This window comes from Mandrillus leucophaeus, unplaced genomic scaffold (genome assembly GCF_000951045.1).
Source record: "Mandrillus leucophaeus isolate KB7577 unplaced genomic scaffold, Mleu.le_1.0 Scaffold9, whole genome shotgun sequence".
Taxonomy (NCBI): Eukaryota; Metazoa; Chordata; class Mammalia; order Primates; family Cercopithecidae; genus Mandrillus; species Mandrillus leucophaeus.
The window spans coordinates 8884067-8907685 of NW_012109807.1; the positions used below are offsets into that span (position 1 = coordinate 8884067).

At 53.4% G+C, this 23619-nt stretch overlaps 1 protein-coding gene across 2 annotated transcripts in view; it reads left to right on the top strand.

Annotated features, from left to right (window-relative positions):
- FAM178B (family with sequence similarity 178, member B) overlaps positions 1-23619 on the top strand; it is a 101208-nt gene that overhangs the window by 55494 nt on the left and 22095 nt on the right. Inside the window, exons 10-11 of one of the 2 annotated variants that reach the window (XM_011969630.1) lie at positions 6-103; positions 17897-17984. In XM_011969630.1, the coding sequence (XP_011825020.1) occupies positions 6-103; positions 17897-17984 (186 nt within the window). Of the gene's footprint in view, positions 1-5; positions 104-17896; positions 17985-22108; positions 22330-23619 lie in introns of those variants that run through there. The other variant, XM_011969631.1, reaches the window with a different exon arrangement.

A 23619-nucleotide genomic window follows, 5' to 3' on the forward strand; every position in this document is an offset into this window, starting at 1 on the left:
TGCAGCTCCAGGAACTCTGCTGCACCCTGAGCTGGGTGTCTGACCACCACCACAACCTGCTGGCCCTCGTGCAGTTCTTCCCGGACATGACCTCCCGGAGCAGGTGGGTGCCGCTCCCCTGCTGCCACCTCCCTCTCACATGCATCTTTTCAGGTTCTTGCAGGAATCCAGAGTCCTCCCCATCAGACCCAACAAACTTCCCCCGCCCAATTGCTAATCCCCAGGAGGGAGAACTAAAAATATAACTCACTAATGAGTTATTTACAAATGAAAAAAAAAGCCTAATTTTCTTAACGTGGTCTTATTAGCAAAACAATTGCCTTGTGCAGTTAGCTCCTGCCTGCGGGAAGGGGGGGGGAGCCCACTCTCCTTTCTTTGGGGCTCCCTCCCCAGTCTTCAGCTCCTCCTTGTCATTCAGACCTCAGCTGAATTGTGTCCCCTGGTCACCCCATTCCCACTTGCACACTCTCGATTCATCCTTCTGTTTTCTTTTCTGCCTAGCATTTACCCCTGCCAGAAATGATGTTACTCTCTGTTTCCTTCTTTATGGCTGTGGCTTTCCTCGAAGTCACCTCTACCAGAACAGCTCCTTTGTCAGGGCCACTGCCATATTGCCCCGGATCTAGAACAGTGCCTAGCGTGCTGTTTAGCGCTCTGTAAATTCTTTTTTTTTTTTTTTCTTGAGACAGTCTCACTCTGTCACCCAGCCTGGAGTATGGTGGCGCTATCTCGGCTCACTGCAAGCTCCACCTTCTGGGTTCACGCCATTCTCCTGCCTCAGCCTCCCGAGTAGCTGGGACTACAGGCGCCCGCCACCACGCCTGGCTAATTTTTTGTATTTTAGTAGAGATGGGGTTTCACCATGTTAGGATGGTCTCGATCTCCTGACCTCGTGATCTGCCCGCCTCGGCCTCCCAAAGTGTTGGGATTACAGGCATGAGCCACCGTGCCCGCCTGTAAATTCTTTTTGAATGAATGCAGTGGGTAAACAAACTCAGCCAAGGAGGAGATGAGGCCCACTGGCTGGATCTGGCCCTGCTTCTCTCTCCACCTTCCTTCTCCCACTTGTGGCCACAGTCTTACGGAACTGCCTGCCCTTCCCGCCTGCCTCAGCCTCCCGAGTAGCTGGGACTACAGGCGCCCGCCACCACGCCTGGCTAATTTTTTGTATTTTAGTAGAGATGGGGTTTCACCATGTTAGGATGGTCTCGATCTCCTGACCTCGTGATCTGCCCGCCTCGGCCTCCCAAAGTGTTGGGATTACAGGCATGAGCCACCGTGCCCGCCTGTAAATTCTTTTTGAATGAATGCAGTGGGTAAACAAACTCAGCCAAGGAGGAGATGAGGCCCACTGGCTGGATCTGGCCCTGCTTCTCTCTCCACCTTCCTTCTCCCACTTGTGGCCACAGTCTTACGGAACTGCCTGCCCTTCCCGGAGCAGACCACTCCCATCCACTCGCCTCCCTCTTCTCTCTCCATCTTCCCTTCTCTTTCTGGGCCTGTCCCTTTGCAACTCCTCCTGCCTAGAATGACTCCCTTCCCACCCCTCACCTTTGGCAGGCACCTCTGTGTTACCCTCCACTGGGACCTCTTCCCTTCCCCTGCAGTGTTCTTGAGGGTGGTCTCTGGGAGCCGCCTTGGAGTTTGAATTGCCTCCCACCCCAGGGCCCAGCCTCGTAGAGGCTCTACTTGTTGACTAAGTTACCTTCATGTCCTGGGCTCCGCTTCAGTGCTGGGCAGAGAGTCCCATCTCCTTCCCTCTTTTCTGGGAATCTGGCTGGCAGAGAGGCAGGCTGTGCACAGTTGGGAGAGGGCAGGTTTTAGGACTTCTAGAAGCTCTGTCAGAGGCCTCCGGGGCCTCCGTCGGGGAGGCTGCCTGCAGCCCGGCAGCCTGGGGTTTCTTCTTGGGATGGAGAGGCCGACCTGCCTCCTGATTCCCTGTTCTCCCCAGACCGCCCATCCACTCTGCTGTGCCAGCTGGAAATGACAGCCCTAGAGGTTTCTGCCATCCCCAGCTGCTACCCGTTTCATCCCTAAATCCTGTCCTTTCTGCCTTCTGTATCCTAAGCCCTCAGTCCAACTCTGTGGCAGCCAGGACCGTGTCTGGCTCACACAAATCAGTCACCTCCTTTCCTGCTTTCATCTCACCGGCTCACCTGGAGGGTGGCAGCGGCCTTTCGTCCTCTTCCCCAAAGTCTGTCTGCTCTGTAGATACCTGTGGGTTCCTGTGATGATCGTGTCTCTGCCTTGCCAGGCTCCCCATTGCCTGCAGGGCCAGGCGCCAATTCTTAGGCTGGCCGCCAGGCCCCCTCGTCCACCTCATCCAGCCAGTTTCTCGTTTGCTCCATCCAGGACATGGTGTTCGTGGTTGTTTTTCTCACACGTACACACAGTAAACCTCACTCTTTTCACGGCTGCATAGTATTCCCCTAGTGTGTGTGCCATAATAGTCTCGTAATGTAGCAGGACGAGTCACAGACAAGAACCCCTCAGATACCAAGTTGTGGAAGGAAAGGGCTTTATTTAGCTGGGAGCATTGGTGAACTCACGTCTCCAAAAACCGAGCTCCCTGAGTGAGTAATTCCTGTGCCTTTTAAGGGCTTACAACTCTTTTTTTTTTTTTTGAGACGGAGTCTCGCTCTGTCGCCCAGGCTGGAGTGCCGTGGCGCGATCTGGGCTCACTGCAAGGCCCACATGAGAAGGTCATGATCGATTGAGCAAGCCGTGGGTACGTGACCAGGGGCCGCATGCACTGGTAATCAGAATGGAACAGAACAGGACAGGGGTGACCAGGGGCCGCATGCACTGGTAATCAGAATGGAACAGAACAGGACAGGGATTTCCATGGTGCTTTTCCATACAATGTCTGGAATCTATAGATAACATAAACCGGTTAAGTCGGGGTCAGTCTTTTAACTACCAGGCCTGGAATGCAGCATTGGGCTGTCTGACTACTGATTTCATTTCTGTCTTTTCTTTAAACTCCTACTTTTCCTTTGAGGCAGAAATTGGGCGTAAGATAGGATGAGGGGTGGTGTCCTCCCTTACTAATACTGGACATTCTTCCAGTGACTGTTTCTATGAGCTTTGGGCATCTGTGCACATGTTTCTATGGGATAAATTCCTTGAAGTGAAATTGCAACCCTGAAGTATGTAAAGCTGGACCTATTAGTAACACCACCAAATGGGTATGAAAATGCGTGTTTTTCTGCATTCTCGTTAATGCTGCATATTCTCAGTTTTGTTTTTGAGTTTTAGTCAATCTGGTGAGTGGAAAATGTCATCCTGTGGTTCTAATTTTCATTTCCCCGATTGCCAGCAGTGAAATTGACTATCTTTTCATGTATTTATTGGCCTTTTGTGTTTCTCTTACTGTAAATTACCTTTTGGTATTTCTTACCCACTTGCCTATCGGTTAATTTATCTTCGTATCAACTCTATGGATCTTCATGTTGCTTATTATGTTACAATGCGTTTTCTCCAAAGGTTATCTAGATTGTCCTTTGTAAATCTTAATGTACGGTCCCTTTCAGTGAACTGGATTTTTTTTTCTTTTTTAACTTTTTCAGTTCTTTCTTAAATCTTAGAATAGATTTAGATTTACAGGACAGTTTTATGGATAACACAGAGAATTGATTGGGGTTTATGTGTAATTGAATCTTTCTGTATGGAAGAGGAAGGGTTTCCCCACCAAGACCGTAAAGAGTGTGTGCTTGCTTCTCTTTCAGGACTGGCTTCACTTTGTTTCCTTCAGCTCTTAATCCCAACTGGAATCGGTTTGTCCTTTGTATGAGATAAGGATCTAACTTGATTTTTTCCATCCCCAAACAGCCAGTGGGGACCCAGCGTCAATTTTTTTGCCTTCTGTTTTATTTTTTGAGATAGGGTCTCACTCTGTCACCCAGGCTGGAGTGCAGTGGTGCCATAATGGCTCACTGCAGCCTCCACCTCTTGGGATCAAGCGATCCTCCTGCCTCAGCCTCCTTAGTAGCTAGGACTACAGACACATGCCAACACACCTATCTAATTTTTAAATTTTTTGTAGAGACAGGGTCTCCCTATGTTGTCCAGGCTGGTCTCAAATCCCTGGGCTGAAGTGATGATCTTCCCACTCAGCCTCCCAAACTGCTGGGATCACAGGTGTGAGCCACCATGCCTGACCTTTTTGGTCTTAACAATTAATCCTTTCAAGACAGATTTGAAGCTACCTTCTCCATATCCTAAGTTTATGACTTTGCTCCTTCGTCTGCTAGCCCTGTTAAACTGTGATTTCGTGGATCAGTGTCTTTTGTGGAATCTGTGGGTAGCTCCAGGGCCCGTGGCAAGTGCCCTTTAAGTGCCGGGAAATGAATGAGACAGAGCATCTTGCGCCTGCCTTTCAGGCAGCCACGTAGGCAGGGCGATGCTTCGTGCCAAGAGCTTTCCTAGGAGGGAGGGTGCCTTATCGGGATCAGTGTTAATTGATTTTATTTTTATTTTTCTAAGTAGATAAAAGCATTCAAATAAAATTCATAAGGTACCACGGAGTACCTTTTTGAAAGTACCCCTTTCAAATTTGATGTTGAAAATGCGCCTCTTCTCCTGAGCCTGAGCCCCCGGCTGGCCACCAGCCTCTGTGTGGCCACGATCCGCCATTCCTGCACCTTCCTTGTTGTTCAGGGTGTGCTCTGGCCGTCGTCCCTGACTGGGTTGTAAAGGGCTCCTAATTCTTCTTTCCTGCCGCGTTGTACTCACCGGGTCTTCAGTGAGCCGCTGCTCCACTGTGCTGCCTGCGGCGGCCGCAGAGCTTACTGGCTGCCTTCACTGGTGGCTGCCCTACTGGGCTCTGTGCCCAGACGGACCCCAGGAAGAAGGGCAGATTGTTGTACGAGGGGCTGTCACACTCTTTGTCTACTCGACTGACTGGTTAAGCACAAAGCGAGAACTCCCGCTGATGCGCTCATAGTACACCCGCAGCCCCTGCCTCAGCGCTCGAGACTTCACGGGATGCGCTACAAATGGGAGGAAGAGCTGGGCCTCACCATGAAAAATGGAAGTGAAGACGAAGGCAGACCACCTGAAACACAGCCAAGGGGAAGAGGAGGTTCTTGGAGGGAGGTCCACCTTGGGAGGTAGTGGCCCCACTGGGGCAGTTCAGGCAGCGCTGGGAAGAGCAGCCTGCCGTCCCCGCTTCTGTTCAGGGCTCCTGCAGCTGCTCGCATGCTACTGAAAGCTGATGTCCCAGGCTCCGGGGACCCTCCTCCTCCACGGCCTGCGGCTGTTCATTAAACATCCCGTGTGCGCCGCTTCAAAGCAGGTCACATGAAGCCCGCTCATGCAGGCTGCCTGGTCAGATGGAGGAATGGACGGAGGCTGCCTAAAATGGCTCACAAAACCAGCCCTGACAATGACGTAGAGTTCCTTACCCGTCAGACCAGAATCAATCCGAAAGGACAGTGCTGCCCAGCGTTGGCAGGATGTGAGGAAACGGGCATATGCTTCCCTGCTCGTGAGGTGCGGTCAGTAGTCCCTCTGGAGGCCAATTTGGCAACATCAAGCAGATGACTTTAAAATGTGCACACCCTTCAAAAAACTAGATCGTTTTCTGGGAAACTAGATAGCGAAGATTGATCGACGAGGATGTTTGGCATAGTAATGTCGTGATAGTGAAGAACTGGAAACTGCCTCAGCGCCCCACCACCAATTCAGTTCTGCCCATGCTGCGCTGTATTATACAGTACCTAAAAATGATGTCACAGGAAAATGGGAAAGTTAATGAAATAAGGCTGAATGGAAAAAAGACTTGGAAGCCATATGTAAAGCACGATGTCAGTTCTGTTTTGGGGAAAAGAAAGGTCATCTTTGGGTGTGAGGTTAATAGGAGTGGCTTTCGTCACCTTGGGCTTATTTCCCCTTTCTTTTTTTCTTTTCTTCCTTCCCCCCCGCCCCGTCGCCCAGGCTGGAGTGCAATGGCACAGTCTCGGCTCACTGCAACCTCCGCCTCCTGGGTTTAAGTGATTCTTCTGCCTCAGCCTTCCGAGTAGCTGGGACTACAGGTGCTATGCCACCACACCCAGCTAATGTTTGTATTTTTAGTAGAGACGGGGTTTCACCTTGTTGGGCAGGCTGGTCTTGAACTCCTAACCTCGTGATCCGCCTGCCTTGGCCTCCCAAAGTGCTGGGATTACAGGCGTGAGCCACCGTGCCTGTCCTCTTACTTTCCCTTTCTAAAGACCCTGTTGGCCTCTGAGCTCCTGCTCTTACCCCACAGCCAGTTCTCACCAATTAGCCAGAATCACTTCTATTTAATAATTTCTTAAAGTTTTATCGGCTGGGTGTGGTGGCTCACACCTTAATCCCAGCACTTTGGGAGGCCGAGGTGGGTGGATCACTTGAGGTCAGGAGTTTGAGACTAGCCTGGCCAACATGGTGAAACCCCATCTCTACTAAAAATACAAAAAAAAAAAAAAATTAGCTCGGCATGGTGGCGTGCACCTGTAATCCCATCTACTCAGGAGGCTGAGACAGGAGAACCGTTTGAACCCGGGAGGCGGAGGTTGCAGTTAACTGAGATTGTGCCATTGCACTCCAGCCTGAGAGACAGAACGGGACTTCGTCTCAAAAAAGAAAAAAGAAAAATTTGGTTATAGATAATTTCAAGACATACGACAAACGTTGAGAGGCTAGTAAAATGGACTTTTCTTTAAACTTTTGTAGAGACAGGATCTCTCTGTGTTCCCCAGCCTGGTCTTAGATCCCTGGGCTCAAGTGATCCTCCCAGCTTGGCCTCCTGAAGTGCTGAGATCACAGTGCCCAGCCCTCGGTGGGTATTTTAAAACATCATTACAACATGATGATGACACCTAAAACACTGAACCATAAAAGAGCTGTCATAAGCAGTTGAGTCACTTCCCTGCTCCAGAATCTTCCAAGACTTTGCATCATTTTGGAAGGAAGCCTGGAGTCTTTGAGGTGGCCGCTAAGGCCCCTTTGCAGTGTGGCTCTGCTCTCTCTGCCCTTCTCCCTGTCCCCGGGGTGCACTGGGCACTTGTGTCTTGGTGCCCACCCTCCCCCATGCCCGCACGTTGGTAGGAGACTCCTACCTTCTCATCATGGTGGTCTCTGCCCACATGTCACTGTCTCGGAGAGGCTTCACCTGATCCTTTTTTCCAAATGAGCTTCCACCTCAGGGCTCTGCAGAACCTCCCTTTCCTCATTTTTCCCCACTGACTGCCAGGACCAGAAGTGAACTGTGACCCGGCCCTCCCCACGTGTGTAAGCTCCCTGGGCGGGAGGGCTCCCTCCATCTCCCGCATGACTGCGTCCCCAGCACCCAGAACAGAGCAGGGACTGGAATATCACGGGTGCTGAGTAAATATTTGGCCAATAAGTAAAAGCCAACAGCATTTGCCTCTCTCCTAATTTCTTCCCGTGACGGAAATACACGGAGGTTTGCAGGCGGTGTGGGCTTCCTTCCTGTGTTGAGGCATCTTCCTCGCACCCCCTCTGCCCAGAAGCCAGGAGTCAGGCACTCGTTTGTTCCACCTTTGGGAGCGAGACCCGTGCCTGACCACTTGGACGCTCCTGAGGACAGGACCCAGGGACCGCAGTCCTCACAGGCTCTTCTGGGCAGGGACCCTGCTGCTCCACGTCCCTCGGCCAGGTTCTCTAAATTCTTGTGAATTCTGGAGCACCCCAGGATCCTCTTAGTGTTCTGTCTGGAGCAGCCAGCCAAGGAGGAACTGACTGATGGAGCGGAAGTGCAGCAGCCTAGGGGGAGAGCAGCCTCACGCCCGTCAGGTCCTTGCACACTGGGGATAAGAGCGGGGACAGGGGCAGATGCACTGTGGCCGCCTCATTTCCCTCCCATTTGCGTTCACTTCCTCACTGCGGGGCCAGAGGGCCCCATCTTCTCCCCTCACCACTGCTGGGCCCTGGGTCAGCACCTGGACCCCTTCTCCACTGTGGACTCCCTGCCTGCCTGTTCTCAGACCTGAAACTGCACGGCCAAATGGAGTGATGCCACATGCCTGTCCCTTGTCCCCATCTTGGCCCGTGACCCCTTCAGGCTGCCCAGAGCCACTGTGAGTTCCTGGCCAGCCTCCTGGGGACCTCAGCAGACTCCATGCTTCCTGCTGCTGAAGCCTCTGCACTCCCAGCAAACAGCCACCCCCACTAGACAAACGCAGTACGCTCACAGTTCTCACCTCCCTGCTGCCCACTGCACCCTTCATTCTGGATCCCGGCAGTCCTGCCTCTCCCAAAACCTGCTGCAGTCATCTCTTTTCCTTGCACCATTTGCTTTTTGTTCACTAGGTTTCTCTGCAGCAAATAAATGCGTTCCTGTGTCTCCTACCTTAAAACAGCCATTCTGTCTCCACCCACATCTCCCTCTCGCTCCTGCCGCAGTTCCAAACTTCCTCCCCCAGTTCTCTCTCTCATGGCTGAGTCCTGCCCACCCTCGGGCAGGTTGAGTGCTTCAGAGCATCAGAGAGAGCTCTCACTGTGGGCGGGTGAGGCCGGAACGTCTGGAGGGAGGCAGTCAAGGCCCAGTCAACCTGGAGTTTTCAGAAGGGCCCCAAATCTGGAGGAACAAGAGGCAAGATGAAGGTCCCATCCGGAGCCTGGGCTGGAGCTGGAGGCCGACGGCAGCGGGAAGGTGGGCGGCAGTCAGGCCATGATTGCCAGGAAGGGGACATGGCTGGAGAGGATGCAGCTCCCTCTCGGGGTGGGGTGGGGTGGGGTGTCTGAGGGACCTAAAAGGCCAGGAGCTGAGGAGACACCTCCTGTGGCACCAGGCACTCCAGTCAGCCTGTTCCATCACCAAGGACCCTTCCTGATGAGCAGCCAGCACTTCCTTCCCTGGGCTTCCCAGCGCCCTCCTGGCTTCCTCAGCTGTCCTCAGGGACACCCCTCCCCTACCAGCCCTTGAGTCTTGGTGGACTTCAGGATTCTGCCCCAGCCCCTCTTGTGGCACAGGCCCATGAAGTTGGGGGTGCTGGTTGCCGCAATCCAGGACTGGGACACTCTTTCCACTGCTGGGAGTGCCAGCCCACATCAGGCGTCACCTCTGCCAAAGATGGTCACCTTACCAGGCCTGGGCCCCTTCCTTGGCAGCAGCCCGGTGCTGGAGCACAAAGGTCTCCCGCGTTGCCTTAGCTGAGGATGTCTCTGAAGGACCCTGCTAGCTCCGGAGTCCTCGTGGGGTCAGCTGAGGCCTTCACTGTGGCTGCACGACAGCCAGGTTTCCTTTGTCTCTCCCTGCATAAATTCCTTGCGTCCTCTCTTCCGACGTAAATTCCCTGCATGATAATATCCATTTCAGAGCCTACCTTCTGGGGAAGCCAGCCTGAGACACCCATCTCGTTGGCATTTGAGGCCTCAACTCCAGGGACATGCTAGCAGCTCCCAAATGAATACCTGTGGCCAGACTTTCCTGCTGAGTACCGATCTGTGTGGCGAATGTCTGGGATTCAGCATGTGGGAAACAGGAGTCATCGCCTTCCCAGGAGGACCTCTTTCCTGTCTTCCATGGCTCCGTGAGTGGCACCAGCGCCTGCCCACTGCCCAGGCCTGGAGTCCTATGGACAGTTTTGGTGCCCTGGAGCTCCCCAGTCTCCCAGAGTGCTCGTGTCTCCTCCTCACCCTCCCTGTGGCTGCCTTGGTGCAGCTCTTCCTGCAACCCCCTTGGATTTCCGCCAGAGCATCCCACCGTCTCTTTCCAGGCTCTCTCCACCAGCTCCACCTTGGTGCTGTCCCGGAGTGTGACCTTCCTTCAGATGCTCATGTGGTCACATGGCTGATGTGCTTAAAATCCTCAGACTTTCCCCCTCAGGGTGAAATATGCCACAGCGCAGCCTGGGATGGAAGGGGCTTGGTGCCCTCTTTCCCAGGCTCACATGCCACCCTGCCCCCTGCAGGCTTCCACGCTTTTACTGCATTCTGGAACTTGGCAGCCACCCCAACTCAAGATGGTCTTTTGCCTCCAAGCTTTTCTGCGTCTGTCTCCTCCTCCTGGAGGGGCCTCTTCCCATCCTCCTCCTCTGCCTGGTTCACATGTCTTCAGCCTCAAGACGAGGCTCGGGCCAAAGCATCTCCTCTTCGAGCAGCCCGTGTTGCAGGCCCATCAGGCTGTCCCCTCGCTGACACGGGCCGTGGGCATCAGAGGGACAGGTGCTGTGACCGTACTCCCTGAGTCCACAGAGCCTGGCACGGCGGGGGGACTCACGCGGCACCCTTGGGCTGTGTCTGCTTCTGGAGGGCAGATTTCAAAGAAGCATAAAGAGGTAGGACTTAAAAAAGAAAAAATAGATTACAGGGCCGGGCGCGGTGGCTCACGCCTGTAATCCCAGCACTTTGGGAGGCCAAGGCAGGTGGATCACTTGAGTTCAGGAGTTCAAGACCAGCCTGGCCAACATGGTGAAACCCCAGGTCTACTAAAAATACGAAAATTAGCCAGGCATGGTGGCATGCACCTGTAGTCCCAGCTACTCCGGAGGCTGAGGTGGTAGTGAGCCGAGATTGCGCCACTGCACTCCAGTCTGGGCAACAGAGCAAGACTCTGTCTCCAAAAAAAAAAAAAAAAAAAAAAGTCAGATTCTAAGAAGAGAGGTTTCAGGTGGACTGGGAGATCTTGCACTGAAACTTTGAATATGGATTACAGAGGAGCCCAGCGAGGAAAAGGAGGGAAGCATTAAAGGCTGCAGGGGCTCCCTTCAGAGCTTGTTCGTGGTCTCAGGTTTGGAAAGGACACCAGAGTAAGACAACCAGACACAGGGTGTGGACCAGTGGGAGTATTGTTGGGAAACGCCGAAGGCCATAAAAGGAGTTTCTGTGTAGTTATTTTTGAAGCAAGGAGTGTGGTTTGGGGCTGACAGTAAAATGTTAGCCCTGATGGAGAGAGAGCAACACTATGTGATTCCTGTTTTGCTTCTGTCATCTTCGTCAAGGAGAACAGGTTTTCATTTGGAATCAAATATTGGTCGTCGAAAGGGATTAAAGCCTAAGAGAGTGGGAGGCTGCATGGCCGACCTCGCTGTGCAGAGGAGGCTGTGTCCCCGGCGGGATGACGTCTCCCTACTGCTGGGAGACACGCAGATGGGGCCATGGCTCCATGGGAACTTTGGAGGCGGAGGGCTTCCAGGAGATGGGGGCGACGGTGCTTGATGTGCTCCTCCACGTCATTCCCCAGGGGATTCTGGCTTGGGAGCACATACATAGGAAAGGATGCACTGGCTTCTAGGAGTCCTAACAAGAAATCATACCAGGCAAGCCTCACTTTTCCACAGATGAACCAGAATCGTACTCCAGAGAGGACTGTGCAGTGCCTGTACGTAGATTTCCTGGGCATTTGGTAGAGGCTGTCGTCATAGCCTGGGTTCGGCATGACGGAGTGCAGGCCAAACGATGATAGAATGAAGCGGGCTCATTATCAAAAGGTGCTGCTGGCCATCAGAGTGTGCCCAGAGGGCAGGCCCTGTCACCACCCCGAGTTCGGTCTCCACTCACAGGTTGGAGGGCAGGCCCTGTGTTTTGGATGAGGCTGTTAATGGAACAATGGTCGGATTCACAGATGACATGAATACAACTGACAGCAGACTGAAGATCTCAGAAGATCTCAACCGACCGTAATGATGGACTGAGTTGAAAAGAGAGGCCCAGCTGCACAATTAGGAACAGGATCTGGGAAATGGGATTTGACAGCAAGACGTGTGAAAAAAGAAGATTTCGGGCTCAATCTGTTCACTGCGTTGTGTTGTAGGTCTGCCAAGAAAATGAGCATCAGCCTCAGCTCCGAGTGTCTCTCTTGAAAGGGAACATGGACAACCCCCAGGGACCTCAGAGGACCCGAACCAAAATGGCAAAAAAAGATGCCAAAAGATGGGAATGGAGGGGCCGTGGCGCCTGCAGGAAGCGGCAGCCACGGGCATGTGGCAACTTCTTCCAAGCGTGGAGGACCTAGGCTGGCGGAGAGCTCCCTCCTGGACGCCCCAGAGGATGGGATCCAGAAGCTTTGAGAGGAAGTCCCAGAAGGGCAGGTTTTGGCAAAATGTGGGAACAGTTTCCTTTGGTTAGTCGAGTAAATGAATTTGGGCTGTCTTGGCAGATACCGCACTTTCTTTGCTCAAGTGAACACTGGTTGGGGGTGTGGCAAAGAGAATTAAAATGGATAACTATGCAGAAGCTAGATTAGGTGACTTCAAGGTGTTTTCTTTTTTTTTTTTTTTTTTTGAGACAGAGTCTCGATCTGTCGCCCAGGCTGGAGTGCAGTGGAGCAATCTCAGCTCACTGCAACCTCTGCCTCGCAGGTTCAAGTGATTCTTCTGCCTCAGCCTCCCGAGTAGCTGAGATGACAGGCGCCCGTCACCACACCCGGCTAATTTTTGTATTTTTTGTGGAGTCGGGGTTTCACCATGTTGGCCAGGCTGCTCTCGAACTGACCTCAGGTGATTCTCCCGCCTCAGCCTCCCAAAGTGCTGGGATTACAGGCATGAGCCACCACGCCCGGCCGACTTCAAGGTGTTTTCTGAGCCTGAGGTTCTGTGATTTTTATCATCATACAAAGAAAGGGAGATGAGAATGAAAGTTGCTATGATTGTCCATGTGTACCTTTTAATTTGCTTATAACACGTATGAATGGAAGGACATATTATAGGAGGACACTTCGTACCCTTTGCAAGAGATCATCCGTGTACCACTTGACCATGGGACAGAACGTCTGCAGCTCCCCAGAAACCCTGTCGGGCCCCTGCCAGGCATTCCTCCCTGCAGAGGTAATCACTTCCGTGGCTTCCATCACATAGATCCATTTTATCTGTTTTGTTGGTTGGTTGGTTTTTGAGAGATGGGTTCTCCCTATGTTGCCCAGGATGGCCTCGAACTCCTGGCCTCAAATGAGTCTCCTGCTTCAGTTTCCCAAAGTGCTGGGATTACAGATGTGAGCCACCATGCCTAGCCCAATTTTGCCTGTTTTTAAACATTTATATAAATGGGACCATGCAGAGTGTTCTCCCGTGGGTCTGGCTTCCTTGGCTCAACACCTGGTTTGTGGGACCCCTCCATGTCGATGTGCCTGGTTGTAGATGGATTCCTCATGTTGCCCTGTGGTGGTCCACTCATCTGGGTCTGTGGCCGACTGTGTCCCGCCGTCTCCTCCCGTCCACACAGTGCGTGCTCAGACTGGTCTGTGGATGATCAGGCAGTCTGGTGGCTGTGGGCTCGCAGACCCCCGGGAGGGACAACCAGCTTCTAAGCCCACCCCCTGGTTCTTCCTACCTGACAAGTGCACAACAGAAGAGTCTAGGGAAGGAGTGCCGAGCGGGTGGCTGACAGGCAGCCTGATGGACGAGGCCCACGAGCCAGGCGCACACCCTGAGGCAGCACGTCAGGCAGCATTGCCACGGTGGAACAGGCCACTGCTGTTGCTTCCTGAGCTGCCCTGGAGACTGGAAAAGGCAGCTCATGCCTTTGGCCAGGTGCCTGACAGCCTTTTAGGGCAGTTCAGTGTTGGCAGGGCCCAGTTCCCCTCCCAGGGAGTGAAGACAAGGGGCTCCAGGGGGGCTGTTCTGGCCTATGTCACTTCCCGACATCCCAGCGGCCCACGTGGTTGGTGCCTTTGCCTTCCTGGGTGCCGCTTGCGGAGGCAGGGAAGCAGAGCGCTGGCATTCCACTTCTGACCCTGCTGCGGGTTTGGAAAAGTCATTTCTGAATGTCTCAGTGCCTTCGGCTCCTCTGAGTGCTAATCCAGTGTCCTGGTCTTGTGGAGGCCCGTGGTGGGTGGGGGGGACAAGGCGGGGGCAGAGGCTGGCCTGGCCTGGCCTGGCCCGGCTGGTGCACGCCAGGGCTGGAGCCTGTTGCCTTATATGACAGTGACTGGGATGGCCCCATGGCTTCTGCCTCCTCCTCTGAACCTGGTTGGAGTTCCAGGGAGGCCCTGTCAAGTGGGGTCAGGCCTCTTCTGTGGGAGGGAGAGCCCACAGCCAGCGCCTCTGCTTGCGCCCTGCACAGTTTGGGTGGTGTGGGGGTGCGGCTTTTCTTTTTCTCCTCCGTGGAATAAATTCTCAGTCTGCAAAATAAAAAAGTGGTCTTGCCCCCCTCCTCCTGCTGTGTCCCAGTGGGAACTGAGAATGCGGGACTGGGTTTAAAAGGCGGGGAGGGCCATCAGGATGAAAGGCAGCGGGCAGGCAGGGACAGCGAGGGGACTTGCCACTCAGATGTGGGTTTATTTTCATCCATTTACCCTTTTGGTGCTTTTTCTGGTGCTTTTCTTCATTTCTGGATAACAGCCCCATCCTGACCCGCCCTTGCCCGCCTCTTCCCTTCTGGAACCACCCCTAGCACTGCTTTGCCGGCCCGCCTGCTCCCCTCACCCCCAGACCGGGCCAGCCCTCCTCGCCCGCTGCGAGTAAACGAGTAAACGAGCTCCCGCGCAGGCCTTGGGTTTTGGATTAATGAAGCCCAGATGCAGACTTCTGACTGGCTTTGAGTTCGCTGTGGAGCAGCTCAGAGGGGCCGTTGACCTCCCACTGTGTTCCCAGCCCAGCTGCTGCCGGGGCTCCTGAACAGCTGGAAAGCCGGCCCTGTCTGACAGGGAGGCGAAGGCCTGTGGGTGGGGGAGAAACTGAAGCTTGGGGCTCTGGGTGTGGGGCCAGGGGGTGGCCTGCACCCACGGGGGTCTGTTGCAGGGGCCGTAGAGCGGGAATGAGGGGCTTCTGTTTGTTATCCTGTGGCTCAGTCCGGGTGGGTGCTGCCTTTCCTCAGTGCTCTGGCGTGGGGGAAGTAGGGAGTGTTGAGTGAGTACACAGGGGTGCTGTGGTGTTGGGCAAGTACACAGGGGTGCTGCGGGGTTGGGCGAGTACACGGGGGCGCTGCGGGTTAGGCGAGTGCACAGTAGCAGGAGAATCACTTGAACCTAGGAGGAGGAGGTTGCAGTGAACCAAGATCACACCATTGCATGTCTGGGCAACAAGAGTGAAACTCCATCTCAAAAAAAGATATATATATGTACATAGATAATACTATATATTACATCATATATTATATATATCCTATATATAAAATATATATATATATATATATATAGTGTATGTATATTTTGTATTTTTAGTAGAGACGAGGTTTCTCCATGTTGGTCAGGCTGGTCTTGAACTCCCAACCTCAGCTGATCACCCACCTCGGCCTCCCAGAGTGCTGGGATTACAGAGGTGAGCCACCGTACCCGGCTTAACCGGGCATTTTATATTTTAATTTGCTAAATCTAGCAATCCTATCTCCCTTCCAGCTGAATCTTTTTTTTCTTTTTCTTTTTTTTTGAGATAGAGTCTCACTCTGCCGCCCAGGCTGGAGTGCAGCGATGTGATCTTGGCTCACTGCAACCTCCGCCTCCCAGGTTCAAGCAGTTCTCCTGCCTCAGCCTCCCGAGTAGCTGGGACTACAGGCGCCCGCCACCATGCCCAGCTAATTTTTGTATTTTTAGTAGAGATGGGGTTTCACCATGTTGGCCAAGCTGGTCTTGAACTCCTGACCTCAAATGATCCACCCGCTTTGGCCTCCCAAAGTGTTGGGATAACAGGCATGAGCCACTGTGCCTGGCCTGAATTTTTTTCTTAATTGTTTTATTGAACTACAATATACAATCAGAATAGAGCAAAGACAGTTAAGTGTATGGCTCAGTGCATTTTCACAAGTCCGATGTACATGAAACCAGCACCCAGGTCAAGAAATGAAACATGATCGGAACCTGCCCCCCACCCCCAACCCAGGGTTACCAGGATCCAGCTTCCAACAGCTGAAGTTTGCCATTTGCATTTGTTTTTTTTAAGAGTTGGGGTCACCTGTAATCCCAGCACTTTGGGAGGCTGAGGTGAGTAGATCATGAGGTCAGGAGTTCAAGACCAGCCTGGCCAAGATGGTGAAACCTGTCTCTACTAAAAATACAAAAATTAGCCAGGCGTGATGGCAGGTGCCTGTCATCCCAGCTACTTGGGAGGCTGAGGCAGGAGAATCATTTAAACCCAGGCATAAAACAGTTGGGGTCTTGCTCTGTTGCCCAAGGTAGCCACGAACTCCAAGGCTCAAGCAATCCTCCCACCTCAGCATCCTGAGTAGCAGGGACTGCAGGTGTGGAGTACGATAACTGGCATGCCCATGTTTGTACCTTATATAGATGAGACCATGTTGGCGGGGCACTGTGGCTCATGCCTGTAATTCCAGCACTTTGGGAGGCCAGGGCGACTGGATCACCTGAGGTCAGGAGTTCGAGACCAGCCTGGCTGACATGGCAAAACCCCGTCTCTACTAAAAATACAAAAAAAAAAAAAAAAAGCCAGGCATGGTGGTACGTGCGTGACTGTAGTCCCAGCTACTTGGGAGACTGAGGCAGGAGAATCGCTTGAACCTGGGAGGCAGAGGTTGCAGTGAGCCAAGATCATGCCATTGCACTCCAGCCTGGCAACAGAGCGAGACTCTGTCTCAAAAAACAACAACAAAAAAATGAGACCATGCAGATACATTTTCTGTGTCTGGCTGCTTTCCTCCCACACTGGAGGTCATTCATGTTGTTGGAGGTGGTTGTGGTTCATTCATAATCACAACCCCGCCATAGGACTGAGCCGTATGGATGCAGTCTGATCTGTCTGTCCACTGTGCTGCTGCTGCTGCTGCTACTGCTCAAGCCTTCTAGTGCCTCTCCTTTTTTGCACCTTTGTACCTAGGAGTAGGATTGCTGGGCATGGGGTGGGCATCACGTCTTCAGTAGATCTTGCCAGTTTTCGGCAGTGGCGCACCCATCAGTATCCTGCCAGCCGTGTGAGCGCCCATAACGCTGCGCCCCCACCAGCCCCTGGCGTGGCCCCAGTTCGTGTCGGCTCTTCCGGGGTGCGGTGCTGCCGCTGCTGCTGCTTCTGCGTTTTGAAAAATCCAAGAGTCTGCTGCTTTGCTGAGTCCTCTGGCTTTCTTGACTCTTTCCTAAGAAAGTTTAAAAGCGCCCCGGGGTTTTAGACCCTAGATTAGTGCCTCTGTGATCCCAGCCACACCGGAGCTTTGAGGAAACCATTCCTGCCTCAGTTCCCCTTCACCCAGGGAGCCTTTCTGCATGCACGGCTGGGTTGAGAGGTCCAGGGGCCAGGGGTTCCAGGCACAGCTCTGGGCGTTCTCAGGGTTCTGTCTCAGCCTCTTTGCCTCCCTGTGGCTTCCTCTTACTGGTTCTCCCTCCAGGAGGCAGGATGGCCACCAGCGGCTGTCGTGGCCACCCTGCTGGAAAGGCCCACACGCCCGCACTTTGCTGATAGTTCAGTCACAGCCCAAGGCCACCTCTCAGTGACTGGGTGAGGTGAGTAGATCATGAGGTCAGGAGTTCAAGACCAGCCTGGCCAAGATGGTGAGGTGGGTCAGGTGCCTGTCCTGGGAGCCTGGCAGGAGATGGATTTCCCCAAGGAAAGCCCAGTGGATACTGGGTGAAGAGAAAACCGGGAAGTTTGGCCTCCGCAGGCCAGGTCAGTCACCCAGCCTCCCCCACCCTGCGGGGTTGGCACCACAAAGGAAAGAAGAGGCAGAGGCGTATTGAAAAGCAGTTCGGCGCCCCTGCCTCTATGGATCCATGGATATGTATCGGCAGAGGGGATGATGAACTAAGAAAAGCCCTGCCTGCTCTGTGGGCCTCTGAAATGACCAGGAACTGGAGTTTTTGTGTGGACTTCTTATTTAATTTTCTGATCCTGAGAGTTTCATTCCTCCTGGAATACATAATAATGCTATCAGCCAATGGAGAAAGCCCTTTGGGGTATCCTAGATGGACGGTGGGGACCCCAGATGGAGGGTGGCTCCCGCAAATTCTCCTCTCCATGGGTGTCCTGTCCCCTGCTCGGGCTCCCCGATTTCCAGCACACCCCCTCTCAAGCTGTCGCTTCTTCTCCCCCAGGCGGCTTCGAAGCCAACTCAGCCTTGTGGTCATTGCTCGAATGCTGGGCCAGCAGGAGACACTCCCTCTCTGGCAAGAGAAGACCCAGGTGAGTGTTTGCTTCAGGCCTGGGCAGGAAGGCCACGGCCTGCGGGCTCTGGAGCCTTTCCCCAAAGGCCGGGAACATCAGGGCCGAGATCTAAGCTGGATCTGAACTCTCTACTCATGTTCTTTCATCAAGAATTACCACTTGCGTGCCAGCCATGTGCTAGGCGGTGAGGACAGAGCAGTGAGCTGAGAGCCTGTCTTTTCTTAAAATGGTAGTGAAGGCTGGGTGCGGTGGCTCACGCCTATAATCCCAGCACTTTGAGGGGCTGAGGCGGGCAGGATCGCCTGAGATCAGGAGTTCGAGACCAGCCTGGCCAATATGGTGAAACGCTTGTCTCCACTAAGAATACAAAAACTAGCTGAGCGTGGTGGCGGGTACCTGTAATCTCAGCTACTCGGGAGGCTGAGGCAGCGAATTCCTTTTGCAGTGAGCATTTAATTCAAATAAATGAATTAAATTCACTTATTTAATTTTTTTGTAATCATCTTAACCATTCTTAAGCGTAGTATTTCAGCCATTTCTAAGTGTACAATTCAGGGGCCTTAAGTGCATTCATACGGTTGTGCAGCCGTCACCACCATCCATCTCCAGAACTCTTTCATCTTCCCAGACTGAAACCCTACACTCGTTAAACACAACCCCCCAACAATGTCCCCAGCCCGTTTTTTTGTTGTTATTTTTTATAGTAAAGCATAAAAACAAATAGTATTTGTAAAGATGAAAACAAATACTATTAAATTAAAACTACTCCCTCTGATGTCCCCTCCTAGTCCTCAGTGTTAGGCATTGTTAGGGCAGCAAGGGCATTGAGTTCGGCCTTCTGAGCTGGGCGTGGTGGCTCACGCCTATAATCCCAGCACTTTGGGAGGCCAAGGCCGGTGGATCACTTGAGGTCAGGAGTTCAAGACCAGCCTGGCCAACATGGTGAAACCCTGTCTCTACTAAAAATACAAAAACTTAGCCGGGCATGGTGGTGGGCACCTGTAATCCCAGCTACTTGGGAGGCTGAGGCAGGAGAACTGCTTGAACCCGGGAGGCGGAGGTTGCGGTGAGCCAAGATCACACCACTGCAGTCCAGCCTGGGCAACAGGGCGAGACTCTGTCTCAAAAAAAAAAAAAAAAAGAGTTTGGCCTTCCTGTCCTGTTCCTCTTCTCTCCAAAAAGCCCTGGCTGCAACCTCCTGACAGCTCAGAGGACATCACGAGGTGATGAAAGGGTCACTGGCAGGCCAAGCATGGATGGAAGGGAGGTTGAGCGTGCCCGCACCTCCCCAGTAATCTTCCTGGAATCCTAGAAGAACAGCTGCTAGGTACAGCTGACCCTTCCAGCTCAGCCACGCTAGGGGTACTCTGGCTAGAGTCTGTGCATCTCTAGCCACTCAGGCAGCATAACGCCTTGCCCAGAGGGCTGAGACAATGTTCCGGCACGTCCCAGGTGCTGTGACTGCAAGGAGGGAGTTCAGAGAAGTGACCGGCGGGGTTGGGTTGTCTGAGCGGCTTCGGCCTGGCTTTTGCCCCGGCTTTTGCCTCAGATGCCCCCTTTGCCTTGAGTGCTTCCCCCAGGCCTTAGTCGGGCTGGAGGTTCTTGTCGTTCTCACTCCAGCTGAAATGTCCTCTCCGCAAGGGGCCTTGCTGGCCACCCGATCCAGAGTGCCCCAGCACTGGCTTTCATCTTGTCCTAAGTCACTCCTGGGGGCCACCCCCTGGTTTTTCCTGTTTGCTCAGCATCTGTGTTTTCCACCCCCTACCCCCAAGCAGAACGTAAGCTCCTGAAGAACAGGGAACACGTAGTTTCTGCCCCCTGCTGCCCCTCGGCACCTGGCAGTGCCTGGCACACCCCGGGAAGGCAGTGCACGCTTGTGGAAGGGACGGGCACCCAGGTGGGTTGTCGGGGTGCATGGGGAGAATGTACCCCAGGCCGAGACCTCGAGAGGGGCAGTGAGGAGGTGACCGGCACTGAGGTCACTTCACAGGTGGTCTCTGTGAGGAAGGAAGAACAGAGGGACGCAGCGGTGTGGCTGGGAACAACCAGCAGTTAGAGGCAGAGGGAGCCCAAGATGGGGTGCTTGGGAGGACTCTGGGACGCAGACTGAGGGACAGGCCCAGCGCAGAGTGGAGGCCAGCGGGGGCGCAACACAGGTGGCCGGAGAGAGAGAATGAGAGCCAGTTCAAGGCTTGGCATTTTGCTTCGTTTTGTTTTTTGTTGGCCAGCAGCTGTGCACAGAGTGAGGAAAGCTTGGTGGGGCTGCCTTCCTGGTGGAGGTCAGAGTGGCAGCGGGGAAGTGTCATGGAGGAAGGGCTGACGGTCCTTGGGCCCAGGAGTTGGAGGCTACAGTGAGCTATAATCACACCACTGCACTGCAGCCTGGGCAACAGAGCCAGACACCTTTGCTAAAAAAAAAAAAAAAAAAAAGTGGGGAATGGGGGCGCAGGAGGCAGTGACTCACGCCTGTAATCTCAGCACTTTGAGAGGCTGAGGTGGGAAGATCACTTGAGCCCAGGAGTTCTTTACAAAAAAGGAAAATAATTAGCTGGACATGGTGGCACGTGCCTCTAGTTCCAGCTACTTGGGGCAGGGATGCTGAGGTGGGAAGATGGCTTGAGCTCTGGAGGTCAAGGCTGCAGTGAGCCATGATGGCTCCAGTGCACTCCAGCCTGAGCGACAAAGCAAGACCCTGTTTTGTTTTGTTTTTTAAAAGAAAAAAGATACACGGAGTGGCGCTGCCTCCCCTTGAGAGATCCTGGCCCGGCAGGTCTCGCAGGCTCCCCAGGGGCCGGGGTCTTGCAGCCTGTCAGGGACAAGCCAGGTCCAGGCCAGTTGCTGTGTGCCCACCATGCACCCGTGTGTTCGTTAGACACTAGCTGAGCAACCTGAGTGCCAGGCTCTGTGCCAGGTACTGGCACTGGGGAGACAGCACCAGATGACCTCAGAAGAGAGGGGTGAGCAAGTCGGCCACGGCCGCAGTGACTAACTCTGCCCAGGCACAGTGCGGCGGCTGCTAGAGAAGATGCCCTGAGCCAGGTCTTGGAGGCTGAGTCAGTGCTTGTACTGCAAAAAGGAGAAAGGGGGTGAGATTCATGGCGACCGGAGGGATAGGAAGGACCGGCAGGGGCCTGCCCATGGCCTTCCTGGAGCTCCCTCCCCGTCTCCACTGCAAGCCCAGGGCTGCTCACAGCCTCCTCCCAGGTCTTCAGGCTGCTAGACACTCCCCTTTCCAGTCTGGCCTGTCAGACCTTCCTGAAACACTCCTTCAAAGGGCCACCTTGTCCCCACAGCCGCCCACTCAGCCCACATGCCCCTTTCCCAGCGTCTCCTCCACGGGGCTTACTAGTGCCGTGTGTTCTCCTTGGGCCTCCTCACAGGCCCTGCCTGCTCTCTGCACACAGCTCTGGCTGTGTCTGGGCCGCCTCTTCCTTTCCACCTGTCACCCCCAACCGGCAATAGTGGCAGCTCCTGTGTGCACAGCTGTGTCCTGGCTGCTGTCCTCAGCACTCGCCCCTCCTAGCAGCCCAAGGCCCTCAGACTTACTGTCATCCACATTTTACAGATAGCGAAACTTTCCAGGGTCACCCAACAGGGAAGTGGCACAGCTGGGACTATTTTATTTTTGAGGCAGTGTCTCACTTTCCCAGGCTGGAGTGCAGTGGTGTGATCACGACTCACTGCAGCCTCAACCTCCCTGGCTCAGTGGTCCTCCCACCTCAGCCTCCCGAGTAGCTGGGACTATGGGTGTGCACCACCACACCTAGTGAATTTTTGTATTTTTTATAGAGGCATGGTTTCGCCATGTTATCCAGGGTGGTCACAAACTCCTGGGCTCAAGCGATCCTCCTGTCTCAGCCTCCCAAAGTGCTGAGATTACAGGCATGAGCCACCGTACCCGGCCTAGAGCTGGGATTAAAGTCCTGCCCTTGACCACTGCAGGGCACCGCCTTAGCCTGTCCAGCTCTCTCCTTGCCTCTGGACATCCTGGACCACACCCGGTACTTCATGGTGAAGTGCCCTGCTGGGTCCTTGGGCTTTAGTCCCAGTTCACAGACAGGAGGACAAGGACTGTCCCTCCTTTCCCTCATCAGTGCACAAGTGCTGGAGAAATTCTATCCATCGATTCACTGTGAAAGGGGGCACAGGGGTTGAGAATTGACTGGTGTAGGAGCAGAGGACCCGGGGCTGGATCTGGGCACAGCAGTTTGCAGGGCACTGCTGGGCAGGAGTCACCGATGGCCAAGTTGCTGGGCTCTGTATCTCCCGCAAGCTGCAACGGGGGTCCCATGGAGCAGGAGCAGAAGCACACGTTGGAGATCTGAACTTGAAGGACAGGACTTACAGCATTGAGGTCACACAGGCAAGTGGAGGTTCAGTTAGCCAGAGCCTCAAGGCTACAGTGAGGGTTTTGACTTTTACGCAGAAGTGGGGAGCCCCTGCAAGGTTTTGGGCAGAGAAGAAACAAAATCTGATTTATAAAATCTTTAAAAATTACTCTGGCTGCTGTGTTGAGAAGGGACTACTGGGAGTGGAGAGGAAGAAGGTGATTGCAGTAATCCTGGCAAGAGATGGCAGTGGTTTGGCCTGGGGAAATAGCAGTGTGGGCGGTGAGAAGTGGTCGGACTCTAGGTGCATTTCCCAAGTACAGACAGTGGGATGTGCAATGCAAGAGAACAGAGACAAGGACTCCAGGTCTGTGCAGCAGGCGGGATGGAGACGCCCTTTGCCTACCCTAGGCAAGACGCAGGTGGAGCAGGTTTGGGGAGGAAATCAGGAGTTCGCTTCTTATCCTGGGGCACTTCTTGCAACACAGTAAACCTCTTGTCAAAGTATGTCTTCCAGTTTGGGGTTTGGAAAACGTGGGCTTCAAGTGACTCAAATCAAGGGGGATAAATGTTTGCATCTACTCAGAAAACGTTAGCTGCAGTCTCGACTGTTCATCTATTCATTCGTTCGTTCCTTTGACAAATACTTACTGGACGTGTACCATGTGCCAGGCGTGGTTCTAGGTTCTGGGGACTTTGCAGTGAAAAAACTGCCCTCAGAAAGCTTACATTCCAGGGAGGGAGGGGGAATAGGTGATGAAAAGCAAGTAAATTGCAAAGGGGCCAGGCACTGTGACTCACTCCTGTAATCCCAGCGCTTTGGGAGCCCAAAGTGGGTGGATCACTTGAGGTCAGGAGTTTGAGACCAGCCTGGCCAACATGGTAAAACCCTGTCTCTACTAAAACTACAAAAATTAGCCGGGCGTGGTGGTGGCCACCTGTAATCCCAGCTACTGGAGAGGCTGAGGCAGGAGAATTGCTTGAGCCCGGGAGGTGGAGGTTGCAGAGAGCAGAGATTGCGCCATTGCACTCCAGCCTGGGCGACAGAGCAAGACTCTGTCTAGGTAGGTAGGTAGGTAGATAGGTAGGTAGGTAGGTAGGTAGATAGATGATTGATAGATAGATAGATGGATAGATAGGTAGATAGATAGATAGATGATAGATAGATGATGGATGGATGGATGGATGAATGGATGCATGGATAGATAGATGATAGATGATGGATGGATGGATAGATAGATAGGTAGATAGATAAATAGACAGACAGATAGATGATGGATGGATGGATGGATGGATAGATGATAGATGATGGATGGATGGATGGA